Consider the following 21,142-nt stretch of genomic DNA (forward strand, 5'->3'; position numbering starts at 1 on the left):
GCTTCACATGAGGGCCACCTGTCCCCAACCCCGCAGGCTCTGCCCCTGAGGAAGGGGAGTGCCTAGGGCCCTTCCCCCACACTCCTGGCTGTGCTCAGCTGGGTTGCGCTGCCCACCATCATAGCCACTGCAGTGGGGCAAGGCTGGGTGAGGCCTTGTGCTCTGGAAGGGGGTGTGGGCACACATGCCAGGCAGGTGGGGCTCACGGGGCCCCCTGCTCCTCACCCCAGCCAGGTTCTCATCCTAACTTCTGTAGGTCACTCCTAAGTCCGAACCGGTTTCACTCGCCTGGCGACCCTTAGAGGATGGCAGAAGTCAGAGGAGGCAGAGCCATGGACTGGGAGGCCAGGAGCCTTCCTGGAAGAGGTGTAAGGTGGCCACACTGGGTGTGAGCTTGGGAATGCCTTTACTAGTGCTGTGTGTATGCAAGTGGGGCCTTGGGACAGGACTCTGGCTAATTTTTTTTCATTCATTAGTTCCTTCATTCTTCCATCCACTCATCGGCACACAGTCACTGAGTTCCCACTGTGTGTCAGGCCTGGGCAGTCAGACCAGCCCCTCACCTGGCCCCTGCCCACTGAGAGCTTCCCTTCTGGAAGGTTTAGTGCAGCCTTTCTCTAATTCAGCACTAGTGACAATCTGGGCCAGCTAGCTTTGCTGTGAGGGCTGCCCTGTGCACTGTAGGATGTTTAGCAGCGTCCCTGGCCTCCACCCACTAGCATTCCACCAAGTTGTGACAACCAAAAATGTCTCTAGATACTGGCAAATGTCCCCCCAGGATGCAAAGCTGCCTCTGGTTGAGAATCACTGGTCTAAGTGCACGGGTGTGCATGGATGTGCCCCTGCGTATAGTTCACTGAGTTAAGAGTTGGTTATTAGTAATTATGCGCCAGGCACTGCACTGAGCACTTTGCACACGGTATCTGCACAGCAGGGCCTCAGACATGCCTGTGAGGGGGGAACAGGGACCGTTCTCCACGTGGCCGTCCCTCATTCACAGTCACAGCAAGTCAGCAGCACTGGGACCCTACCTCTGGTCTCACAGCCCGCCATCCTAAGTCCCTTCTCTCCCCTTTCTGCCTGTGTCCCACCCCAGCTGGAGCGGGGGCAGGGACTGAAGAGAAGGTGGAGCAGAAATGACTGAGGACTTGACTGCCAGGAGTCTTGTGAAAGGGCTGGGTGACGGGGATGATGGTCACATACAGATTCTTCTCAAGGTGCGTATACTTTTGACCGTACAATTTGCTCTCATCTGGCACCTCACCCCAGCCTCAGTGTCCAGAAGGGGACACGGTAACCAGTCTGTGTCACAGGTGAGTAAGGCGGCACCCTGGAACCTGCTCTGCCCCATGAGAGTGTGGTGGCTCCTGCAGGGAACCCTGCAATGCCTGCTGGGGCTGCTGCTAGCTGAATGTTAGCCTCTTACACAAAGCATGGAGTCCAGCTGGAAAGTGAGAGAGGACGGCCTCAGTGTGGCCTAAGCCAGGCTTAGGATGGAGGCTGGACTTCGGCTCTCTGGCCACAAGCCACAGGCAGGGATCCGCACCTGGAAGAAAGCTGCCTGGTCCTTTGTAAATATTCCACAGCAAAATGCCCTTCAAAGACGAAGGCAGGCACAGCACAAAACCCCAAATCAGTCGATCTTAAGTAGAGCAGCTGGTTTCAGTTTAATGATGTATTAGTTAGCTTTGCTATATAGTAACAAACAACCCCCAAATCTCAGTGCTTATTACTACAACAAACATTTATTTCTCATTCATGTTACAGTCAATGGCTGCAGGCCAGCTGCTTCAGCTCTGCTCCATGTGTCTTAGCATCTAACACCCAGGCTAAAGGAACAGCCCCTCTCTGGGAAATATGTTCCCACGGCAGAGGGAAAAGAGCAAAAGCCTACCACATGATGCTCTGTAAGCTCGGTCTGGACATGTCCACTCACATCCCTTTGCATCACGAGCAGGGAAGTACACTCTTCCCTGGGGGACGGGGTGGGCAACGCAAGGTAAGGGTATATAAAATCCTCTGGAAAGGAGGAAGCAAATAGCTGCAGACAAAAATACAACGTATTGACAGTGACTCAACATACAAAAAGATTTCCAGTTTAAAAGGCATAAAATTCTGAAATGTGGAAACTGTGACATACTGTCCAAATATGTCACAGTTCTCCATACTGCAAAGATTAGGAAAAGTGACAAACATTTTAGGGGTTCTGGAGGACCCCAGTTTGTAGGTCTTTATAGATGCAGAAACAGGACCTGGCTTTCCTGGCCCCATCTCACCCCAAGGGATCTACAGCATCCCCACAGAGCAGCCGTCTGTGCTCGTGAAGTCACGGGAGGCCCGAGTCTCTCAGCTCTGATACCTTACAATTACACGCATGGTTTGTGTATGTCTGCAGTGTGAGCCGTAGCTTCTCTAAGGCCTCTGACTCCACACAGGTTCAGAACCACGTCACTGGATTGTGAGTCAGCATCCGCAGACCAGTGAGTTCCTCAGGTCAGAGATGGAGGCTGGTGGTTAACACAGCTCACAGTGAGTCCAAGGATGTCATGACCAAGGCACGGAGTTTTGTATCAAGAGAGGTGAGTGAAGACCAGCTGGAGCTCAGCACTCTGACCAGAGAGGCTGCAGTTCAGGAAGTCGGCAGCTCCTCCCCAACCACGATGCAGGGAAGGCCTGTCCCCAGGGTGACAGAAATAAAGTGCTGGATTCTAGGAGTAGGTCCTGCTGATTCAAGTGTGCTAGACCCCAGGCTGAGGAGGAGGAGCGGCGAGGAGGTCCAAGGGGCCTGGCTCTCACAGCATGGCCCAGTCACTTTACCTGGCGCACCTTTCTCCCCCGGAGATAATTCCTGCAAAAAGCAGAGGATCCTACACAGACCAAAAATGCTGGTGTCAGGGCTTTTACAAAGTACCTGCAGTGAACACAATAAAAGAGAGGGGTTAATTGAATTGCAATCTTAATCATCCATGGACCTTCCCAACAAGTCAAGGTGAACCTTTAGATATGAGTCAACATTAAAATGCAAGTTCAGCATATTTATTAGTTTGGTTGTTTATAAGTCTGCAAATTAGCATGACCCTCTCTCCCTTAGAACCTAGCAAGAACCTTTGGGCCCGTCCTATAGCATCATGTATATCTATGGCTAAACGTGAAATAAAACAAGCACACGCTTTCATTCCTTCATTCAACAGTGAGTGCCCAGGGTAAGCCAGGCCCCTTGCTGAAAACACTCATTAAACAACAAACAAAAATCACCATCCCTCTCTGGGGGGAGGGAGATAAATAATGACAGCAAGGCACAACTATAGAAGCATCTGTGAGGTACGGTGTTAGCCCAAGGGACGTGATTCCCTCTATGGGAAAGGGGAATCAGGAAAGGCTTCCGGGAAGCTGCCATGTCTCAGCTTGCGTTAACTGAAAAAGGGGTAGAGGTGGGGCGTGGGGGAGCAAAAGCCAGGAGGTGCGGGTCACTAGAGCATTTGCAGCTGTTGGGCATGAAGCAATGGAGTGGGCAGGCTAGGCAAGGCCTTGGCCTCCCGGGTCCAGGGGTGTTAGCAGCACCCCACGGTCTTGGGTACGGACAGAGGAGCCTGTAGCTTGGTCCAGCACCCAGTTCAGGGTCTGAAGTTGCCAGTCACCTGTGCGAAGCCTCCTGCCTATGTTAGTCATTTAAAAAATAATCATTTCCAGTGCATTTACACTTTCTGAGAAGCATGAAACTGGTTTTCCTCCACAAATCAGTCTGCTTTCTGTTTATAGTAATCTTTTATTTATTTATTTATTATATTTATTTTTGGCTGTGTTGGGTCTTCGTTTCTGTGCGAGGGCTTCCTCTAGTTGCGGCAAGTGGGGGCCACTCTTCATCGCGGTGCGCGGGGCCTCTTCACTATCGCGGCCTCTCTTGTTGAGGAGCACAGGCTCCAGACGCGCAGGCTCAGTAGTTGTGGCTCATGGGCCTAGTTGCTCCGCGGCATGTGGGATCCTCCCAGACCAGGGCTCGAACCCGTGTCCCCTGCACTGGCAGGCAGATTCTAAACCACTGCGCCATCAGGGAAGCCCTGCTTTCTGTTTAGATTTCTCCCCCATTTTCTGGAAGACGGGGTAGAGTAGACCTTGGGCCTTTAAAGAATTCTGGGTAATCTGCTAACAACTGAGAAAATGAACAGCTAAAAATTTATCTATAAACTAGAAGGCAGACTTAGGGCCAGAAAAAAGTGCTGCCAAGAGAAGTCATGGATCATATCTGAAGAAACCTTCACCTCCTGCCTGCCAGGCCGAAGTAGAAGCATCAAGACCAGCTGGACACCCACACCAAGTCAGTCAGCACATCACCAACTCCCATCCCAACGTGCCTCCTACACTTCTCTCCAATCCACCCTCTACTTCAGGCTTCACCACTGAAGAGTACACAAGCTTTGTACATTACTTGGTAAATTTTACCTGAACACCCCCTGGGGCTCCACACACCACCATCAGGATAGAGTTCATGCGCCTCAGGGCATTCAAGGCTGTTGCACATGGCCCTAACCTGGTCCTCCAGCCTCATTTCCTACCACGCCCAACCACCCTCGTTGCCCTAGCCCTTTTAGCGTAGATGCAAGACATTTGCTTCGCTCAAAGCTTAGGGAAAAGTAGCCCAAGAGTCACCTTACAAAGCTACTGAGGGCATTCCCTTATAGTCCAGGAACACCTCGAAGCTGAAGAAAGAGACAACTGCCAAATCCAACTGGCTGCCACTGCGACTAACAAAGGTGCCCTCTCACAGCAAGACTGCCCCTTAGTTCATCAGAGCTCTGTGACTCCTACTCTCTCAAATACCTGAGAAATATGTAGGCAACAGTTATTATCCCTATTTTAGAGATGAGGAAACAGCCCCAGGGAGGCAGTATGTGCTCAGAGCCAAAGAGCCACTAAATGATGGTGTCTGACGTCAAGAGCCAATGCTCTTTCCATATGACAATATCAGGGGACACAGGCACAATTAGGAACAGGAAGGCCATCCCAGCTGTTTTTGGTACAAAAGCCAGGCAGCTTCTTCTTTCTCAACCAGGCCCACTGACCTCTCCCTGAGGACGTCATGGCTGCAGTGCAATGGGCTGAGTCATCACACTGCAACCTGTTTGGCCGATGGCCCAGGACAGTCTCTGTGGTCGCTGTCTCACACAGTTTTGTATCCAGGGCAGAATGGAGGGGAGTACAAGGCAAACACTCAGTGGTGGAACGAGAACCTGGCCGTATCCCTGGGATGGTGCCTGAGCATCCTTCTTGGTCTACTCAGCCCCATGAAGGTGACTCACCTGGGGTGCTGCAGCACCTCCAGCAGGGTGCTCTTGGGAGGCACCCGGTATAGTTCTGACCTGTCGTCATCCTCAAAGTAGACCTGCAGGATGAACAGAGGAGCAGGAGTCAGATACAAATAAAGGGCTTCAGCAGCACTAGGCATGTTGAGGCCAAGTCTGGGGAAACATTAAAGACATGCAACTGTTATGAGCTGAATGCCTCCCTTATAGAGTCGTGGAGTATAAAGCACTCAGTCCTCTCCCACGACACTAAGAAAGGTATTACTGGCTCCATTTTCCAAAGACAGAACCAAGGCTCACAGAGGGGAAATAACTTACCGACTAAACCCAGCTAGTAAACAGAGGAGCCAAGACTGAAAGCCCAGGCCTATGAGCCTTCCCTTCCCTAACAATTCAGTCCAACAGCCATTAGGTGTGGGAAAAGAAAGCACTAGTGGCCCAGAGCAGGGGAAGAGAGATGTCCACACAGGGGACAGCCCTGTGCAGGTGTCAAAGCCCAAGTAGGTTGAGGAAGACATCTGCATAGGAGGGATGCTGGGGGGTGAGGGGTATCAGACCGGCCAGTGGAGACAGGCATCCTCGTTGTGGACTGGCCAGCTAAGCAGGGTGAGAAGGGCAGCCACTCATGGCAGGGGGTGGCCTGCTGAGGGGAGTGAGGACCCACACAGGGTGAGGAAGAGATTCATGCAGGGTGGTTAAGCAGCGTGGGGTGACAGAGTGCATGCAGGACGAGGAGGGCACCGTGCTGGGGCAGCAGCCTGATGGGGGGGAGTCAGGAATCCAACTGAGGTGAGGAAGGTTCCCCGAGGGTGAGGGGACACTGGTGGTGACAGGAGGGGGATTAGATACAGGGGGATTGATCAAACAAATAAATATATTAAGAATAATAGAAGCTACTGTTAAAAATATAGAAAAGAGATGGTGTTGGATAAGAACTGGAGACCCCAGTGAGAGCTCACACACACACACACACACACACACACACACACACACACACACACACACACACACACACACACACACACACACACACACACCCCCACTGGAGCAGTAAGCATTCTCCGCCCCTCACCCCTGTACTTATGAATATACCCACTACTTGACTTCTAAATATCATTTTCCACCAAAAAGAGTCAGGGCCTCCTTGGGAAAAATGGCTGATTCTACAGCTAAGGCAAGGAAAGCACAATGTGAGCCTTGAACATCTTGTGACAGAAAGCAAGATCTGCTCTAAAAATGGAGACAAGTCAAAAGGACACAGAAGCAAATTTGAAGGCATTCCCACTGACCAAATCTGAGACAATCTGAGCATAACATAACCACAGTAATAGATTATAACTCAATGAATAAAGTAAGAAACCATAAATCCACTGATATAAATGATAATGTTGATGGTTTGATGAATAAGATATTTGTATCATTTCAAAGTACCTCCCTATAAAATACTAATTACAAAGGGGAAAAGGGTAACTTTACAGCAGAGAAGCTTGGCAAACCCCTACCTCAATCAGGGGACTAAGGTGAACATCCTCAGTACTGGGACATTTGAAATTATGTGCACCTGATGGGATGCAATAAGAATACAGCATTGCTTCTGTGATATTCCAGTCAAATATACATAATCCAGGTCATGGCCATAAAGAAACACACTGATGGACTTTCCACAAAATAACTGGTTTGTAATCTTCAAAAGTGGTAAGATCAAGAAAGTTGCCGGAAGACTGAGAAAGTCTTCCCATAGGCTGAAGGAGACTAAAGGGACATGAGCACTAGATACAGTACAATGTGGCATTCCTTTTGCTATAAAGAACACTGCTGGGGATAGGCGGAGGGGGATCAAGATGGTGGACTAGGAGGACGTGGAGCTCACCTCCCCCCTACAAACATCAAAACTACAATTACATGTGGAACAATTCTCACAGAAAACTAACTGGAAACTGGCAGAAGATCTCCTGTACAACCAAAGCTGCAAGAAAGATCTCCATGTGATTAGATAGGACAGAGAAGAAAAAAGCATCAGGTTGGGACTGGCACCCCTGGGAGTGCTCTGTAAGGAAGAGAAGGTCCACACGGATGGATCCTCAACCTGGGGAACCCCCTTGACTGCTGGGAAATCCGCTGACACAGAGAGGGGCTGGAGAAGCCTAGACTCTACTCGAGAGGACTGCGCGTGTGCTGGCTCGCTAACAATCAGGGTGGAGAGAGACCTGCACTGGAGGCTGCTGCCTCGCTGCACTTCCCAATCCAAAGGGGCCAGTGCCTCAGCCACTCTCACTCCACACCACAGCCTGGTGTGAGATCACGGCAAAGATTCAGTCTAGCTGCGCAGAGACAGACCAGGGTGCTTGGGGTGTGATCTGAGCACAACCATGGAGACCACTGTCAGTGTACGCACCAGGGTGGCGGGCCAAACTGAGCAGACACTGTCAGTGCACGCACCAAGCGGCACCACAAGCACACACAGCGGCTAAGCACTGAATCTCAGGTAGGCAGATCCTGCGAGAGGACTCAATCTAGGTACACAGAGACAGCCTGGAGGGCCTGAGATGTGATTTGGGGGTAGCTGCAAAACCCACTGTCAGCACCCGAACAGCAGGAGCAAGTCTAGCTGCGGCAGACACTGTCAGTGCGCACGCCGGGCAGTGCCACAAGAACACACAGTGGCTAGGCGCTGAATCTTGGGCAGTCAGGCAGGCCCTGGGTGGGAGTATGCAGTGACGGTGTCCCGGTGGGAGCACCCTGGCTCTGCCCACTCCACACTGCACCTCAGCGTCAGATCTGGAGTGGCCAGGTGCTGGGAGAGCTCTGCCACAGAGGCAACCCCAGGTCCCAGGGGGCAGCACGGCCACCTCAGTTCCTGCAACCACAATGCCCTGACCCCCACTCCAGCCTACTCCACACCACAGCCTTGCACTAGATCTGGGACGAACAAAATGGAGAAAGGGACGTGACCTTGGGCTGCTTCTGAGTGAATCATGGATGCTTACACAGGTAGTGCACAAGTGCTCCGTGAGTACACGGGCCTCACCTGCTTCAGCAACCACCTCCTTTGGGGCAGGGCACACACCCAAGGGCAACAAAGCCTGATTGAACCTGACCCTCATGGCTTCTACTCCAACAACGGAGGAGCAGACCCCGCCCCCGATAGGCCATGGAGCAAAGAGGAGGCCCAGCCTCACATCCAACGCAGGCTCTGGACACTGCAACACCAGTCACACTCCCTATCAAGGGAATAACAGCCAGCACACTCTGATGAAAGACATGGCAGGCATCCATACCAAAACCAGCCCTCACACCAAAAATACTGGACACACAGTCTACACAGGGACACTCCTACATAAAAATGCCCTTTTAAGACCACAACAGGTAACTGTTTCCCTAAATACATAGCCACAGTGAAAGTTAAGTAAAATGAAAAACCAGAGGAACTACTCCAATTAAAAGAACAGGAGAAATCCCCTGAAAGAACAAATAATGAAACAGACCTCATCAGTCTATAAGACCCCAAGTTCAAAAAAGAAGTAATAAAAATGCTAAAGGAATTAAGAAAGATTATCGATAGAAATGCAGATCACTGTAAAAAGGAACTAAAAACTATAAAGATGAACCAATCAAAATTAGACAATTCAATTGCTGAGATAAAAACCAATCTAGAAGTAATGGAGAGCAGACTAAATGTCACAGAAGAACAAATAAGTGATCTGGAAAATAGAATAATGGAAACCACCCAATCAGAACAGCAGAGAGAAAGACAAACAAGAAAAAAAAAAATGAAAGCAACATATGAGATCTATGGGCTAATATAAAGTGTGCCAACCTACACATAATAGGAGTTCCAGAAGGAGGAGAGAGAGAAAAGAGGATCAAAAATGTATTTGAAGAAATTATGGCTGAAAACTTCCCAAACCTAAAGAAGAAAACAGATATCCAGGTACAGGAAGCACAGAGAGTCCCAAACAAGATGAACCCTAACAGATCCACAACAAAACATATCATAATTAAAATGGCAAAAGTTGAAGAGAAGATCCAAAGTCAGAAAGAGAAAAACAAAGAGTCAGTTAAAAGAGAACCCCCATAAGGCTATCAGCTGATTTGTCTACAAAAACGCTGCAGTCCAGAGGGAGTGGCATGATATATTCGAAGTCCCAAAAGGGAAAAATCTGCAACCTAGGATGCCCTACCCAGCAAGATTATCATGTATAACAGAAGGAAGGATAAAGAATTTCTCAGACAAGCAAAAACTAAAAGAATTCAGCAATACTAAGGGTCTTCAGTATGGAAGGGTCTTCTCTAACTGTAATAGAAAAGAAGCAAGAATCTATTGGAAAGGAAAGATCACAACAGAAAAGGTAAATACATAAAAGGGTTGAAGATCCTTGAATAAGCCAGTACACAGATTAAAAAATAATCAAAAAATTTTGTAAAAGCAATTATAACTACAATTAATAGCAAAAGGATAAGCATGAAGATGTACAAAAAATAGGACATAAAAATCAGAAAATGTGTGTGGGGGGGAGTATAAAAATGTAGATTTTTTTTTACAATGTGTTTGAACTTGTATGACCATCAGTTTAAAGCAAGTAGATACTGGGAATTCCCTGGAGGTCCAGTGGTTAGGACTTGGAGCTTTCACTGCTGGGACCTGGGTTCAATCCCTGGTTGGGGAACTAAATCATGCAAGCCATGCAGCGTGGCAAAAAAAAAAAAAAAAAAAGGCAAGTAGATGTAGATACAGCTATGGGTCAACATACTTGAATTCCATGGTAACCAAAAATCAAAAACATAAAACAGATTCACAAAAATAAAAAAATAAAGGAACTCAAGCATACTACAACAAAATCATCAAACCACAAAAGGAAAGACAAAAAGAAGAAACGAACAAAGAACTACAAAAACAACTGGAAAACAAGGTTTAAAATGGTAATAAGTACATACCTAGCATTAATTACTTTAAATGTCAATGGACTAAATGCTCTAATCAAGAGACATAGAGTGGCAGATTGGATTAAAAAAAGCAAGAACCAGGGACTTCCCTGGCAGCACAGTGGTTAAGAATCTGCCTGCCAATGCAGGAGACACGGGTTCGAGCCCTGGTCCGGGAAGATCCCACATGCCGCGGAGCAACTAAGCCCGTGCACCACAACTACTGAGCCTGAGCTCTAGAGCCTGTGAGCCACAACTACTGAGCCCGCATGCCACAACTACTGAAGACTGTGCACCTAGAGCCATGCTCCGCAACAAGAGAAGCCACTGCAATGAGAAGCCCACGCACCGCAAGGAAGAGTAGCCCCCGCTCAACACAACTAGAGAAAGCCTGTGTGCAGCAATGAAGACCCAACGCAGCCAAAAATAAAACAAAACAAAAAACAGCACTATACTGGCACAAAAACAGACATAGAGCTTAATGGAACAGAATAGAGAGCCCAGAAATAAACCCACACACCTACAGTCAATTAATCTACGACAAAGGATGCAAGAATATACAATGGAGAAGACAGTTTCTTCAGCAAATAGTGTTGAGGAAAGCTGGACAGTTACATGTAAATCAATGAAATTAGAACAGTCCCTCACATCATATACAAAAATAAACCCAAAATGGTTTTCAGATCTAAATATAAAACATGACACCATAAAACTCCTAGAAGAGAACACAGGCAAAACATTCTCTGACACAAATCGTAGCAATATTTTCTTAAGTCTCCCAAGGTCAAAATATAAAACCAAAAATAAACAAATGGGACCTAATCAAACTTAAAAGCTTTTGCACAGCAAAGGGAACCATCAACAAAATGAAAAGACAACCTATAGGAGAAAATATTTGCAAATGATGCAACTGACAAAGGATTAATATCCAAAATACACAAACAGCTCATACAACTCAGTATCAAACCCAATCAAAAATAGGCAGAAGACCCAAATAGACATTTCTCCAAAGAAGACGTACAGATGGCCAACGGGGACATGAAAAGATGCTCAACATCGTTAAGTATTAAAGAAATGCAAATCAAAAACCACAATGAGGTATCACCACACATCAGTCAGAATGGCCATCATTAAAAAGTCTACAAATAATAAATGCTGGAAAGGGTGTGGAGAAAAGGGAACCCTTCTACACTGTTGGTGGGAATGTAAATTGGTGCAGCCACTATGGAAAACAGTATGGAGGTTCCTTAGAAAACTAAAAATAGAGTTACTATATGATCCAACAATCCCACTCCTGGGCATATGTTCAGAGAAAACTCTAACTCGAAAAGATACATGCACACCAATGTTCACAGCAGCACTATTTATAATAGCCAAGAATGGGAACAACCCAAGTGCCCATTAACAGATGACTGGCTTAAGAAGATGCGGTATATATACACAATGGAATATTACTCAGCCATTAAAAAGAATAAAATATTGCCTTTTGCAGCAACATGGATGGACCTAGAGAATATTATACTTAATGAAGTAAGTCAGACAAAGACAAATATTGTATGATATCATTATGTGTGGAATCTAAAAATAATACCAATAAATCTACATACAAAATAGAAAGAGACTCACAGACACAGAAAACAATCTTATGGTTACCAAAGTGGGGGGTGGGGAGGATAAATTAGGAGTATGGGATTAACAGATACAGACTACTACACATAAAATAGATAAGCAACAAAGATTTACTGTACAGCACAAGGAACTATATTCAATATCTTATAATAACCTATAATGGAAAAGAATCTGAAAAAATATAATTGAATCACTGCTGTACACACCTGAAACTAACACAATACTGTAAATCAACTATACTTCAATTAAAAGAAATTTTTTTTTAATTGGTAGTGTGTGCCAAAAAAAAACAACAACATTACTGGGGGAAAATTTGTGAAAACTGATGGAGTGTGAGGATTAGCTGGCAAGAGTGTATCAAAGATAATTTCCTGATTTTGATGATTGATTGGAATCATGAAAGAAAATGTCGTTTTTGCAGGAAATAGACACTTAAGTATTCAGGAGTGATGGGGCATCAGTTGGCATCTTACTCTCAAATAGTTAGAAGACAAATTCTTTGTTCTGTAAAGTTGTGATTTTTTTTTTCAAGTTGCAACAATGGAATGTTATTCAGCCTTAAAAAAGAATAAGATTCTGACCCATGCTACACATGATGAATCTTAAAAGACATTACACCAAGTGAAATGAGCCACATACAAAAGGACAAATATTGTATGATTCCACTTATATGAGAGATAAATTCAGAGACAGAAAGTAGCAGGGTGGATGCTATGGGCTGAGGGGAAGGGAAAATAGGCAGTTACTGATTAATGGGCATGGAGTTTCAGTTTAGGATGATGAAAACGGAGACAGATAGTGGTGATGGTTGTACAACAACGTGAATGTACTTAACAGTACTGAACTGTGCACTAAAATGGTAAATTTTATGTTTTTTATATTTTACCACAATTTTTTTTAAAAAGGCAGTGAAACCTCACTGCACCCCCTGTTCCTCCCCACCCCAATTCCCATAGAGGAACAAAATAAAACTTCTCTTACCTCTAAATTATCAGGGCAGTATTTTTGCTCTAAATCCCAAGAGGGCGTTTCACCAAACATCACCATTAGATGATCAATAAACCTAAGGAGATATAACATGTACTTTCTGGGTATCAATAACTCATAATCTGTTTTCCTACATCCCATGCCCTGGACACCAATTCACAGAGATATCAAGAATGTATAAATCATGAAATGCAGGCTTAATCCATTTTGACAGCAGTGCCCAAAATGTGTGTATCGCTTGTCCTATTATGACATAGTAATTCTCTTTAAACTGACTCAGGATTAACAACATTCTTATATTCAGCCACATTCTAAGCATTAACCCTATGAAATCACATGTTAAAATTGCTAGTTATATGTCTTCTAATAAATATACCCTTCAGTTCTATGCAGTTACTACCTCCAATGATTTCATCTCTCACGAGACAAGTACCAGAGCTTGACAAACACTGTACTGTGGTCTGTCACTGCAAAGCTACTTAGTAAAAGGAGAAATCAGCTATGGAATAGAGAGGTTATAGCAACCAGACTGTGTAAAACCCTCTAAAACTATTCTCTTCCCTCCTCAACCAAAAATCCACCTGTCCATCCTGCAGAGACAGCAGGGAAGAGCATGCAAGCATAGCAGAGGGCTCCTGGGGAAGGAAGTACCTGGAGTCCTCGTGAAAAGCAGAGATGAAGTCCGACTGGGCATACTCTGGGTACAGAAAGAGCACAGGCCAGCTCAGTCTTCCCCCATCATCTACACTCAGCCTGGCTCCGTAGAGGTTCTCAGAAGTGAGCCCACTCAGGATGAGCTCACCGAGACCTTCTGAGGCTGAATCTTCATCCTCTCCAGCAGCTTCAGACACTAGCCTGATGTTCCTAGCCTGGGTTAAAAAAAGAAAACACACACCTTATGTGTGGAAGGATGCAAACTCATTTCACTAAATCAAGGAAACCATAACACTGCGAGCTCCCTGAGAGCCAGCTCTACACATCATTCGTCTTCATTATCCCTGAGACTTGTTTAACTCACCTTTACTGGGCATCTACCACGTGCTAGACTCTGTCACAGACATGAGCTAGACATGGTAATAAGTACAACATAAGGTAAGAAGTAAAGCTGTGGAACTGTAGACCATGAATAATTAATTCAGCCTGGGGCCTGGAGGGGACTGGGGGATGCTAAGCCTTGAACAATGACTTTGAAAAGCAGAAAAGTTGGGGGGCGGGGGGAGTGGGAAGGGCATTCTACCCCAAGTAACAGCCAAGGAACAGCATGTGCAAAGGTACAGAAAAGATGCAGAGAGTGGCATGTACGAACATGGCAAACGTTTCCATTTAGCTAGGACATGGGATAATAAAAATAATGCACACGTTGACTTAATTTTGATTGTCTCATAGAAATAAGGATAAATCAAAGGTCTGAATAGTAGAGTCACCTCTTATGTATGTTGTGTGGAGGCTCCTAAGGCTAGCACACAAGGGGAAAATGACATGTAATCAAAATTACCTTGATGGTATCTCCTAAATCAGGGGTTGGCAAACTTTCCCTTAAAGGGTCGGATAAGAAATATTTTAGGTTTTGCGGGCCAAATGGTCTCTGTTGATATTACTCAACCCTGCCACTGTAGTGTGAAAACAGCCATTGGTAAGACATACACAAACAGGCAGGGCTGTAAGCCACTGGCTGCAGCTTGCTGACCCCTGCTTTAAACCACTAAAATGTAGTATATATGACTTTGTGTATACTACTCTTGAGATTAATTCTTAAGTACACTGAAGTCTGAGATGCAGAGTTAAAGGAGAGAACCAAAATAAGGTCTGTATGCAAATGTCTGGGCATTCCAATATTCTACATTTTAGAAAATGACCAAATCCCTCTGGAGTATTCCCTTCTGTTTAATCTGTTAATGTGTTAACAGATTCCTTGTTGTGCGGAGGGACTAGTGGAGTGCATCCTAGAACTGTGATGTTCTCAAAGTCAACAAGTAATTTAAATAGGCACATAATTTAACTCGGCAAAGAATGAAACCAAGAACCTACCCCACAATCTCATAGCCAGTATTACCTCCCCTGAGTAGCCAAGGCTCAAAGTGACTTGTGAAAGCAAGATCAGACTACATTCATTTAAAATGCAGTAAAGAGAGGGAAGGGGAGATAGAATTTTGTGTTGTTGTTATAGTTAGAAGAGCTACATCCTAAAAATTCACTTTCTCAGGATGCAGTATAACACAGGGGCTGAGAGCAAGGACCTGGCTCTGACACATATTAGCTGTGTGAGGTTTCTTCATCTCCCTGAGACTATGTGCTCATCTAGCAAAAACAGGAGCAAGAAGACCTACGCCAGAAGGCTACTGTGAAGATTAGATAATGCTTAACCGACAGCTACTAAATTCAGTATATGTTACCTGAAACCAACACATGCATACAAGTGAGAGAGCTGACTGAACTCAGAAGGTCTGACATGTCACACTGCTTCACCAAAAGCAGAAAGAAAATGTACAACTCATTCAGGTAAAGCATTCCCAGAAAGGTTCCCAGTAGGCTTCAGGATTAGTGGATTTCACAAGACCAGAAGGACCTAAAGTTTGAGAACTCACCACGATGGCCTGGAGTAAAGCCTCATTCTGATTCTGCTCCTTCTTTTCTTTCAACTTTGCTTTCCTTATATCCCTCTGTTCAGTTCGCTGAAAATGAAATTCAGATGCATCAGCGCTAGAGAACTTGCCTCCGCTTGTTACCCGTCTGATCCTAAATAGCTATCTCTGGTCTCTATTCAACCCAGGCTCCTGTATATCAAGGGATACCAGTGGCTGGATTCAGTTCAATAAACATTTAAGCCGCACATGTCTGGGTGCCAGGACCAGTGGCAGCAAAAATGTTAAAATCTGCCCAAGGAGCTCATAGTCCACTGAGGGGGACAGACACGTAAAAAGGTCTACGTGTTAGCCTGGTAGTATGAACTGAGTGCTATGAAACACAGAGAAGGGAGTGACTGATTCTGCCCCATCGAGGTGGGTTTAGACAGAAACCAGATGAAAGACAGAGGGCATTCTTGGTAGAGGGACTGACATCAGGGCCAATGGGGCATTTAAACCTCTCTGTTATGGCTGGGGTTTAGGAAAACACACTGGAAAAACCCAGGCCAAGAACTTATCAGAGGCTTTGCCTTTTGCACAATTACAGTCCATGCGAGAAAAATACCACCAGTCTACTTCATCTGGCAGAAATATAATTTAGATTTCCTTTTCCTGCTAATCTACCCAAAACCAGGTGATCGTACTCCTACCTACCCTCAGGATTGTGATTAATAGGGGCCAACTTTTTCTGTAAACGGCCAGACAGTAAATATTTTAGGCTTTGCAGACCATGTATGGTCTCTGTCGAATATTATCTGGCTTTGTTTGTTGCTTTGTTTGTCGTTTATAACCCTCTAAAAATATCAAAAACATTCTTGGTTCATAGAATGTACAAAAACAGAACAAAGGCTGGATTTGGCCTGTGGGTCAGTTTGCTGAGCCCTGCTCTAAAATATAGCACCAACCATCCCTTATCCTCCCCACAAGAGCCCCACAAGGGCTAACACAGATCTTCTTTTTCTAATGAACAAAGTCTACCCTTTCAGGAGACAACAGCTGATAATTCTTGGCCATCCTTCTCCAATCCAGTCTGCCAAGAGCTGCAAAAATCCTTTCTGCTGTTAGGAAGTTTGATTATACTACCAAGAGTAATCAAACCCATGGATACCACTAGAACTATGTCCAATTCTGCCTTCACAGCTGAGCTACACCAGACCACAGTGTCTGGTCCACGTTAGAGAATGATTAAGATGGATGATTAAGGACGATTTGTATTCTGTCCCATGTTGTTTTTCCTCTGACTTACAGATGCAAGTGGGAGGATGTGATTTCCCTGCTGTCTCACCTGAAGTTTGGGGTCTTGCAGCCTGCATAAAGCCCACATAACCCCTAGGTCAGAGGAGTCCTGAACTATGAAGTTTGCTGCCCCTTTATATACGTAAAAAGAAGTCAACTCTGTTGAGAATTTAAGTGTACAGTTAGATGAGTTTTGACAAATGTATACCCTGAGTACCCAACACTCCAATCAAGATAGAGAACATTCTAGAAAGTTCCCTCATACCTCTTTGCAGTCCATCACCCTCCCATCACTGATAGGTTTGTTTCTTTTCATTACCAAGTCATATTCCATTGTTTGAATATACCACACTTTGCTTATCTATTCTCCTGTTGATGGACACAAGGGCTGTTTCTGGATTATTATGAATAAAATAGGCTACCAACATTCTTACACAAGTCTTATTATGAACATGTTTTCATTTCTCTTAGCTAAATACCTAGGAGTAAAATTGCTGAGTCATAGGATAGGTATATAAAACTGACAAACTGATTTCCAAAGTGGTTTATATCCCACTAACAATTTATGAGAGTTCCAGCTCCACATCTCTGCCAATATTAGGTATTGTCAGTCTTGTGAACTGGGATCGCACTGATGTTTAAGTTGCATTCTCCCGCCACATGACTAACGATACTATGTAAATTTTTATGTGCTACTGTAAATCTTTTGAGAAGTGTCTGTTTCTTTTACAAAATTTAAAAAAATTTTCATATTGAATAGATTTCTTTATGTATTCTGGATACAAATCCTTTGTTATACAGTTGACCCTTGAACAACACTGAGGTTAATCCATGTATAACTGATAGTCAGCCCTCTGTATCTGCTATTTCTCCACATCCTCAGGTTCAATCAACCATGAACCACCCACGTAGTTCTGTGGTATTTACTATTGAAAAATATCCGCATTATCAGTGGATGTGCGCAATTCAAACTCCTGTGGTTCAAGGATCAACTGTATGTAATACAAATATTTTCTCCCATTCCATGGCTTGCCTTTTAATCTTCTTATTGATGTCTTTTATAGAATAGAAAATTTTCAGTTTTGACCAAGTCCTATTTATCAATAAATTTTTATTTCATAGTCAGTATATATTTAAAAAAATTTTTTTAAATTGAGGTGAAATTCACATGACATAAAATTAACCATTTTGAAGTATACAATTCAGTGGCATTTAGTACATTCACTTTATTGTGCGACCATCACCTCTATCTAGTTCCAAGACTTTTCAACACCCTAAAAAGAAATCTCAAGCCCATTAAGCAGTCACTCAACATTTCCCCCTTCCCCCAAACCCTGGCAACCACTAATGTGCTTTCTCACTCTACAGATTTATGTATTTTGGATGTTTCATATACATGGAATCATACAATATGTTTTTTATCTGCCTTCTTTCCCTCAGCACGGTATTTTTGAGGTTCGTCTACACTGTAGCATGTATTAGTACTTCATTCCTTTTTACAGTACTTTATTCCTTTTTATCTACCATCTAACTACCATGATGGACATTTAGATTGTTTCCATGTTTTGGCCATTATGAATATTGTTGCTATGTACATTCATGTACAAGTATTTGTTTGAATATTTGGTTTCAATCCTTTTGGGTATATACCTAGGAGTGGAAGTGCTGGGTCATATGGTAATTTTATGGTTAATTTTTTTAGGAACTGTCAAACTGTTTTCCATAGTGGCTGTACCATTTTACATTCCCACCAGCAACTTATGAGGGTTTCAATTTCTCCACATCTTCATCATTTGTTATCTTCTTTAAAAAAAAAAAATTAGAGCCATCCTAGTGGGTATGAAATAGTATCTCACTGTGGTTTTGATTTACATTTCCTTAATGACTAATGATGTTGAGCATCTTTCACGTGTTTGTCGGCCATTTTTGTATTATATTGGAGTGACAGCTATTCAGATCCTTTGCCCACTTAAATAACTGGGTTGTCTTTTTAATTATTGACATGTTAAGAGTCCATTATATATTCTAGATAAAAGTTTCTTACAGATATATGATACAAATATTATCTCCCATTCTGTGGGCTGTCTTTTCACTTTCTCAATGGTGTCTTTTGAAGAAGTTTTTAACCTTTGATGAAGTCCAGTTTACCTATTTTTCCTTTTGTTGCTTATGCGTTGTGTCGTATCTAAGAAACCATTGCCTGACCCAAGGTCATGAAGATTTATGCTGATGTTTTCCTCTGAGAGTTTTACAGTTTTAGTTCTTTGAACCATTTCGAGGTAATTTGTGTGTGTGTGTGTGTATACATATATGAGGTAGGGTCCAAGTTCATTCTTTTGCACGTGGATATCCAGTTGTCCCAGAATCATTTGTTGAAAAGACTATTCCTTCCCCATTAAATGGTCTAGGTACCCTTGTCGCAAATCATCTGTATATAAATGTGAGGGTTTATTTCTGAGCTCTCAATTCTATTATATTGATCTGTATGTCTATCCTTACACCAGTACCACAATGTCTTTATTACTATAGCTTTATAGTAAGATTTGAAATTGGGAATTTTGAATTCTCTAACTTCATTTTTGTTTTTCAGGATTGTTTTGGCTATTCTGGGTCCCTTGAATTTCCGTGTGAATATTACAATCAGCTTATCAATATTCTTCAAATAAACTAATTGAAATTTTGATGAAGATTACATTGAATTTGTACACCAATTTAGGGAGTACTGTCATCTTAACAATATTAAGATCTGATCCATGAGGGACTTCCCTGGTGGTCCAGTGGTTAAGAATCTGCCTTCCAATGCAGGGGATGTGGGTTTGATCCCTGGTCAGAGAACTAAGTTCCCACATGCCGTGGGGCAACTAAGCCCACATGCTGCAACTACTGAGCACACAGGCCACAAATAGAGAGCCCATACCCCACAACTAGAGAGAAGACCACGTGCCACAAGGAGACCATGCACCGCAGCAGAGGATCCCTCATGCTGCAGTGACAATCCCAACAAAGATCCTGCGTGCTGCAACTAAGACCTAACGCAGCCAAAAATAAAATAATAAAATTTTTTTTTTAAAAAGATCTGATCCATGAATATGGGATGTCTTCCCATTTATTTAGGTTTAATTTCTTTCAACAATGCTTTGTATTTTCAAAGTATAAATTTTATGCTACTTTTGTTAAATTTATTCCTAAATATTTTATTCTTTTTGATGCTATTGTAAATGGAATTTTCTTAATTCCACATTTCGAATGTTCATTAAAAGTGTATAGAATACAGCTGATCAGTGTATTCTGACATATCCTACCAGCTTGGTGAACTAATTTACTAGTTCCAATAGTTTAGTGGATTCTTTAGGATTTTCTATATATAAGTTCATATCATTTACAAATAGAGTTTTACTTCTTCCTCTCCATCATTTTTGAAGGATAAGTTTGCTGGATATAGAATTATTGGTTGACAGTCTTTTTCTTTCAGCACTTTTCATGTCATCCCACTGCCCTTTGGCTAACATGGTTTCTGATGAGAAATCAGCTATTAATTTTATTGAGGATCTCTTATATATGAAGAGTCACTTCTCTTTTGATGCTTTTAAGATTCTCTTCTTTGTCTTTGACTTTTAACAGTTTGATTATGATGTGTCTGGATACAGATTTCTTTAAGTATATCCTACTTGGTGTTTGTTAAGCTTTTTGGGAGAGTAGCTTACTATTTTCCATCAAATCTGGGAAATTTTCGGCTGTTACTTCTTCAAATATTCTTTTGCCCGTTTCTCTCTCTATCCTGGGACTCTCATTATGCCTATGATGATATGCTTGATGGCATCCCATAAGTCTCTCAGTCTCTCTTCATCTTTCTTTGTTCTTTTTTCTTTCTATTCCTCAGACTGAGTAATCACAATTGACCTATCTTCAAAGTTCTATTCTTGAACCCCTTAGTGAATTTCTCATTTCAGTTGTTAATTTTTCTTTAATGATATTCCCTATTTGGTGAGTGAGTGTTCCCATGTATTTTTTGAAGTTCTTTAGACATTGTTTCCTTTCGTTTTGTGGACAAAGAATGTCCACTGCCATTTCAGTAAACAAAAGATGTTGTAGTCATAAAGCCATCAGCCACTGTAGCCACCCCTGAGAGTGCACCCTGAGGGAATTCAGGATTGAAAAAAGAGAATACTGGCTCTAGATATTTATGGTGCAAATCAAAGGAATAATTTCAATGAGCCCAGACTCTTACATCTTCCCATACATAGAAAAGTGCTAAATTCTTTAACTTGAAATGTGTGTTTCTTTAATTAGCAGTAATCTTTTGATGTTCCACTACATGTGGAACAGTCCCTCAGAGCTATACGAGAGTCTGTATCCCGGCTTAAGTTCTCAGTAACTCTGCTGAATAAAACATAATTCTCAACTTCTGGATTGTGCATTTTTTTTTCAGTTGACAGTTTTGGT

At 43.5% G+C, this 21,142-nt stretch overlaps 1 protein-coding gene across 3 annotated transcripts in view; it reads right to left on the reverse strand.

Moving 5' to 3' along the window:
- Positions 1 to 1,726: 1,726 nt before the first annotated feature.
- Positions 1,727 to 21,142, reverse strand: part of TTC4 (tetratricopeptide repeat domain 4) — a 37,234-nt gene continuing 17,818 nt past the window's right edge. The window contains exons 6-10 of one of the 3 annotated variants that reach the window (XM_082430396.1): positions 15,425 to 15,511; positions 13,491 to 13,708; positions 12,834 to 12,915; positions 5,298 to 5,380; positions 1,727 to 2,911 (exon numbers count right to left, since the gene is read on the reverse strand). In XM_082430396.1, coding sequence (XP_082286522.1) covers positions 2,809 to 2,911; positions 5,298 to 5,380; positions 12,834 to 12,915; positions 13,491 to 13,708; positions 15,425 to 15,511 — 573 coding nt within the window. In that variant the 3' untranslated portion in view covers positions 1,727 to 2,808. The remainder of the gene's footprint in view (positions 2,912 to 5,297; positions 5,381 to 12,833; positions 12,916 to 13,490; positions 13,709 to 15,424; positions 15,512 to 21,142) is intronic. The other 2 variants (XM_082430397.1, XM_082430398.1) reach the window with 2 other exon arrangements.

The sequence above is a fragment of the Balaenoptera physalus genome, assembly GCF_965194825.1.
Source record: "Balaenoptera physalus genome assembly, chromosome: 1".
Lineage (NCBI taxonomy): Eukaryota > Metazoa > Chordata > Mammalia > Artiodactyla > Balaenopteridae > Balaenoptera > Balaenoptera physalus.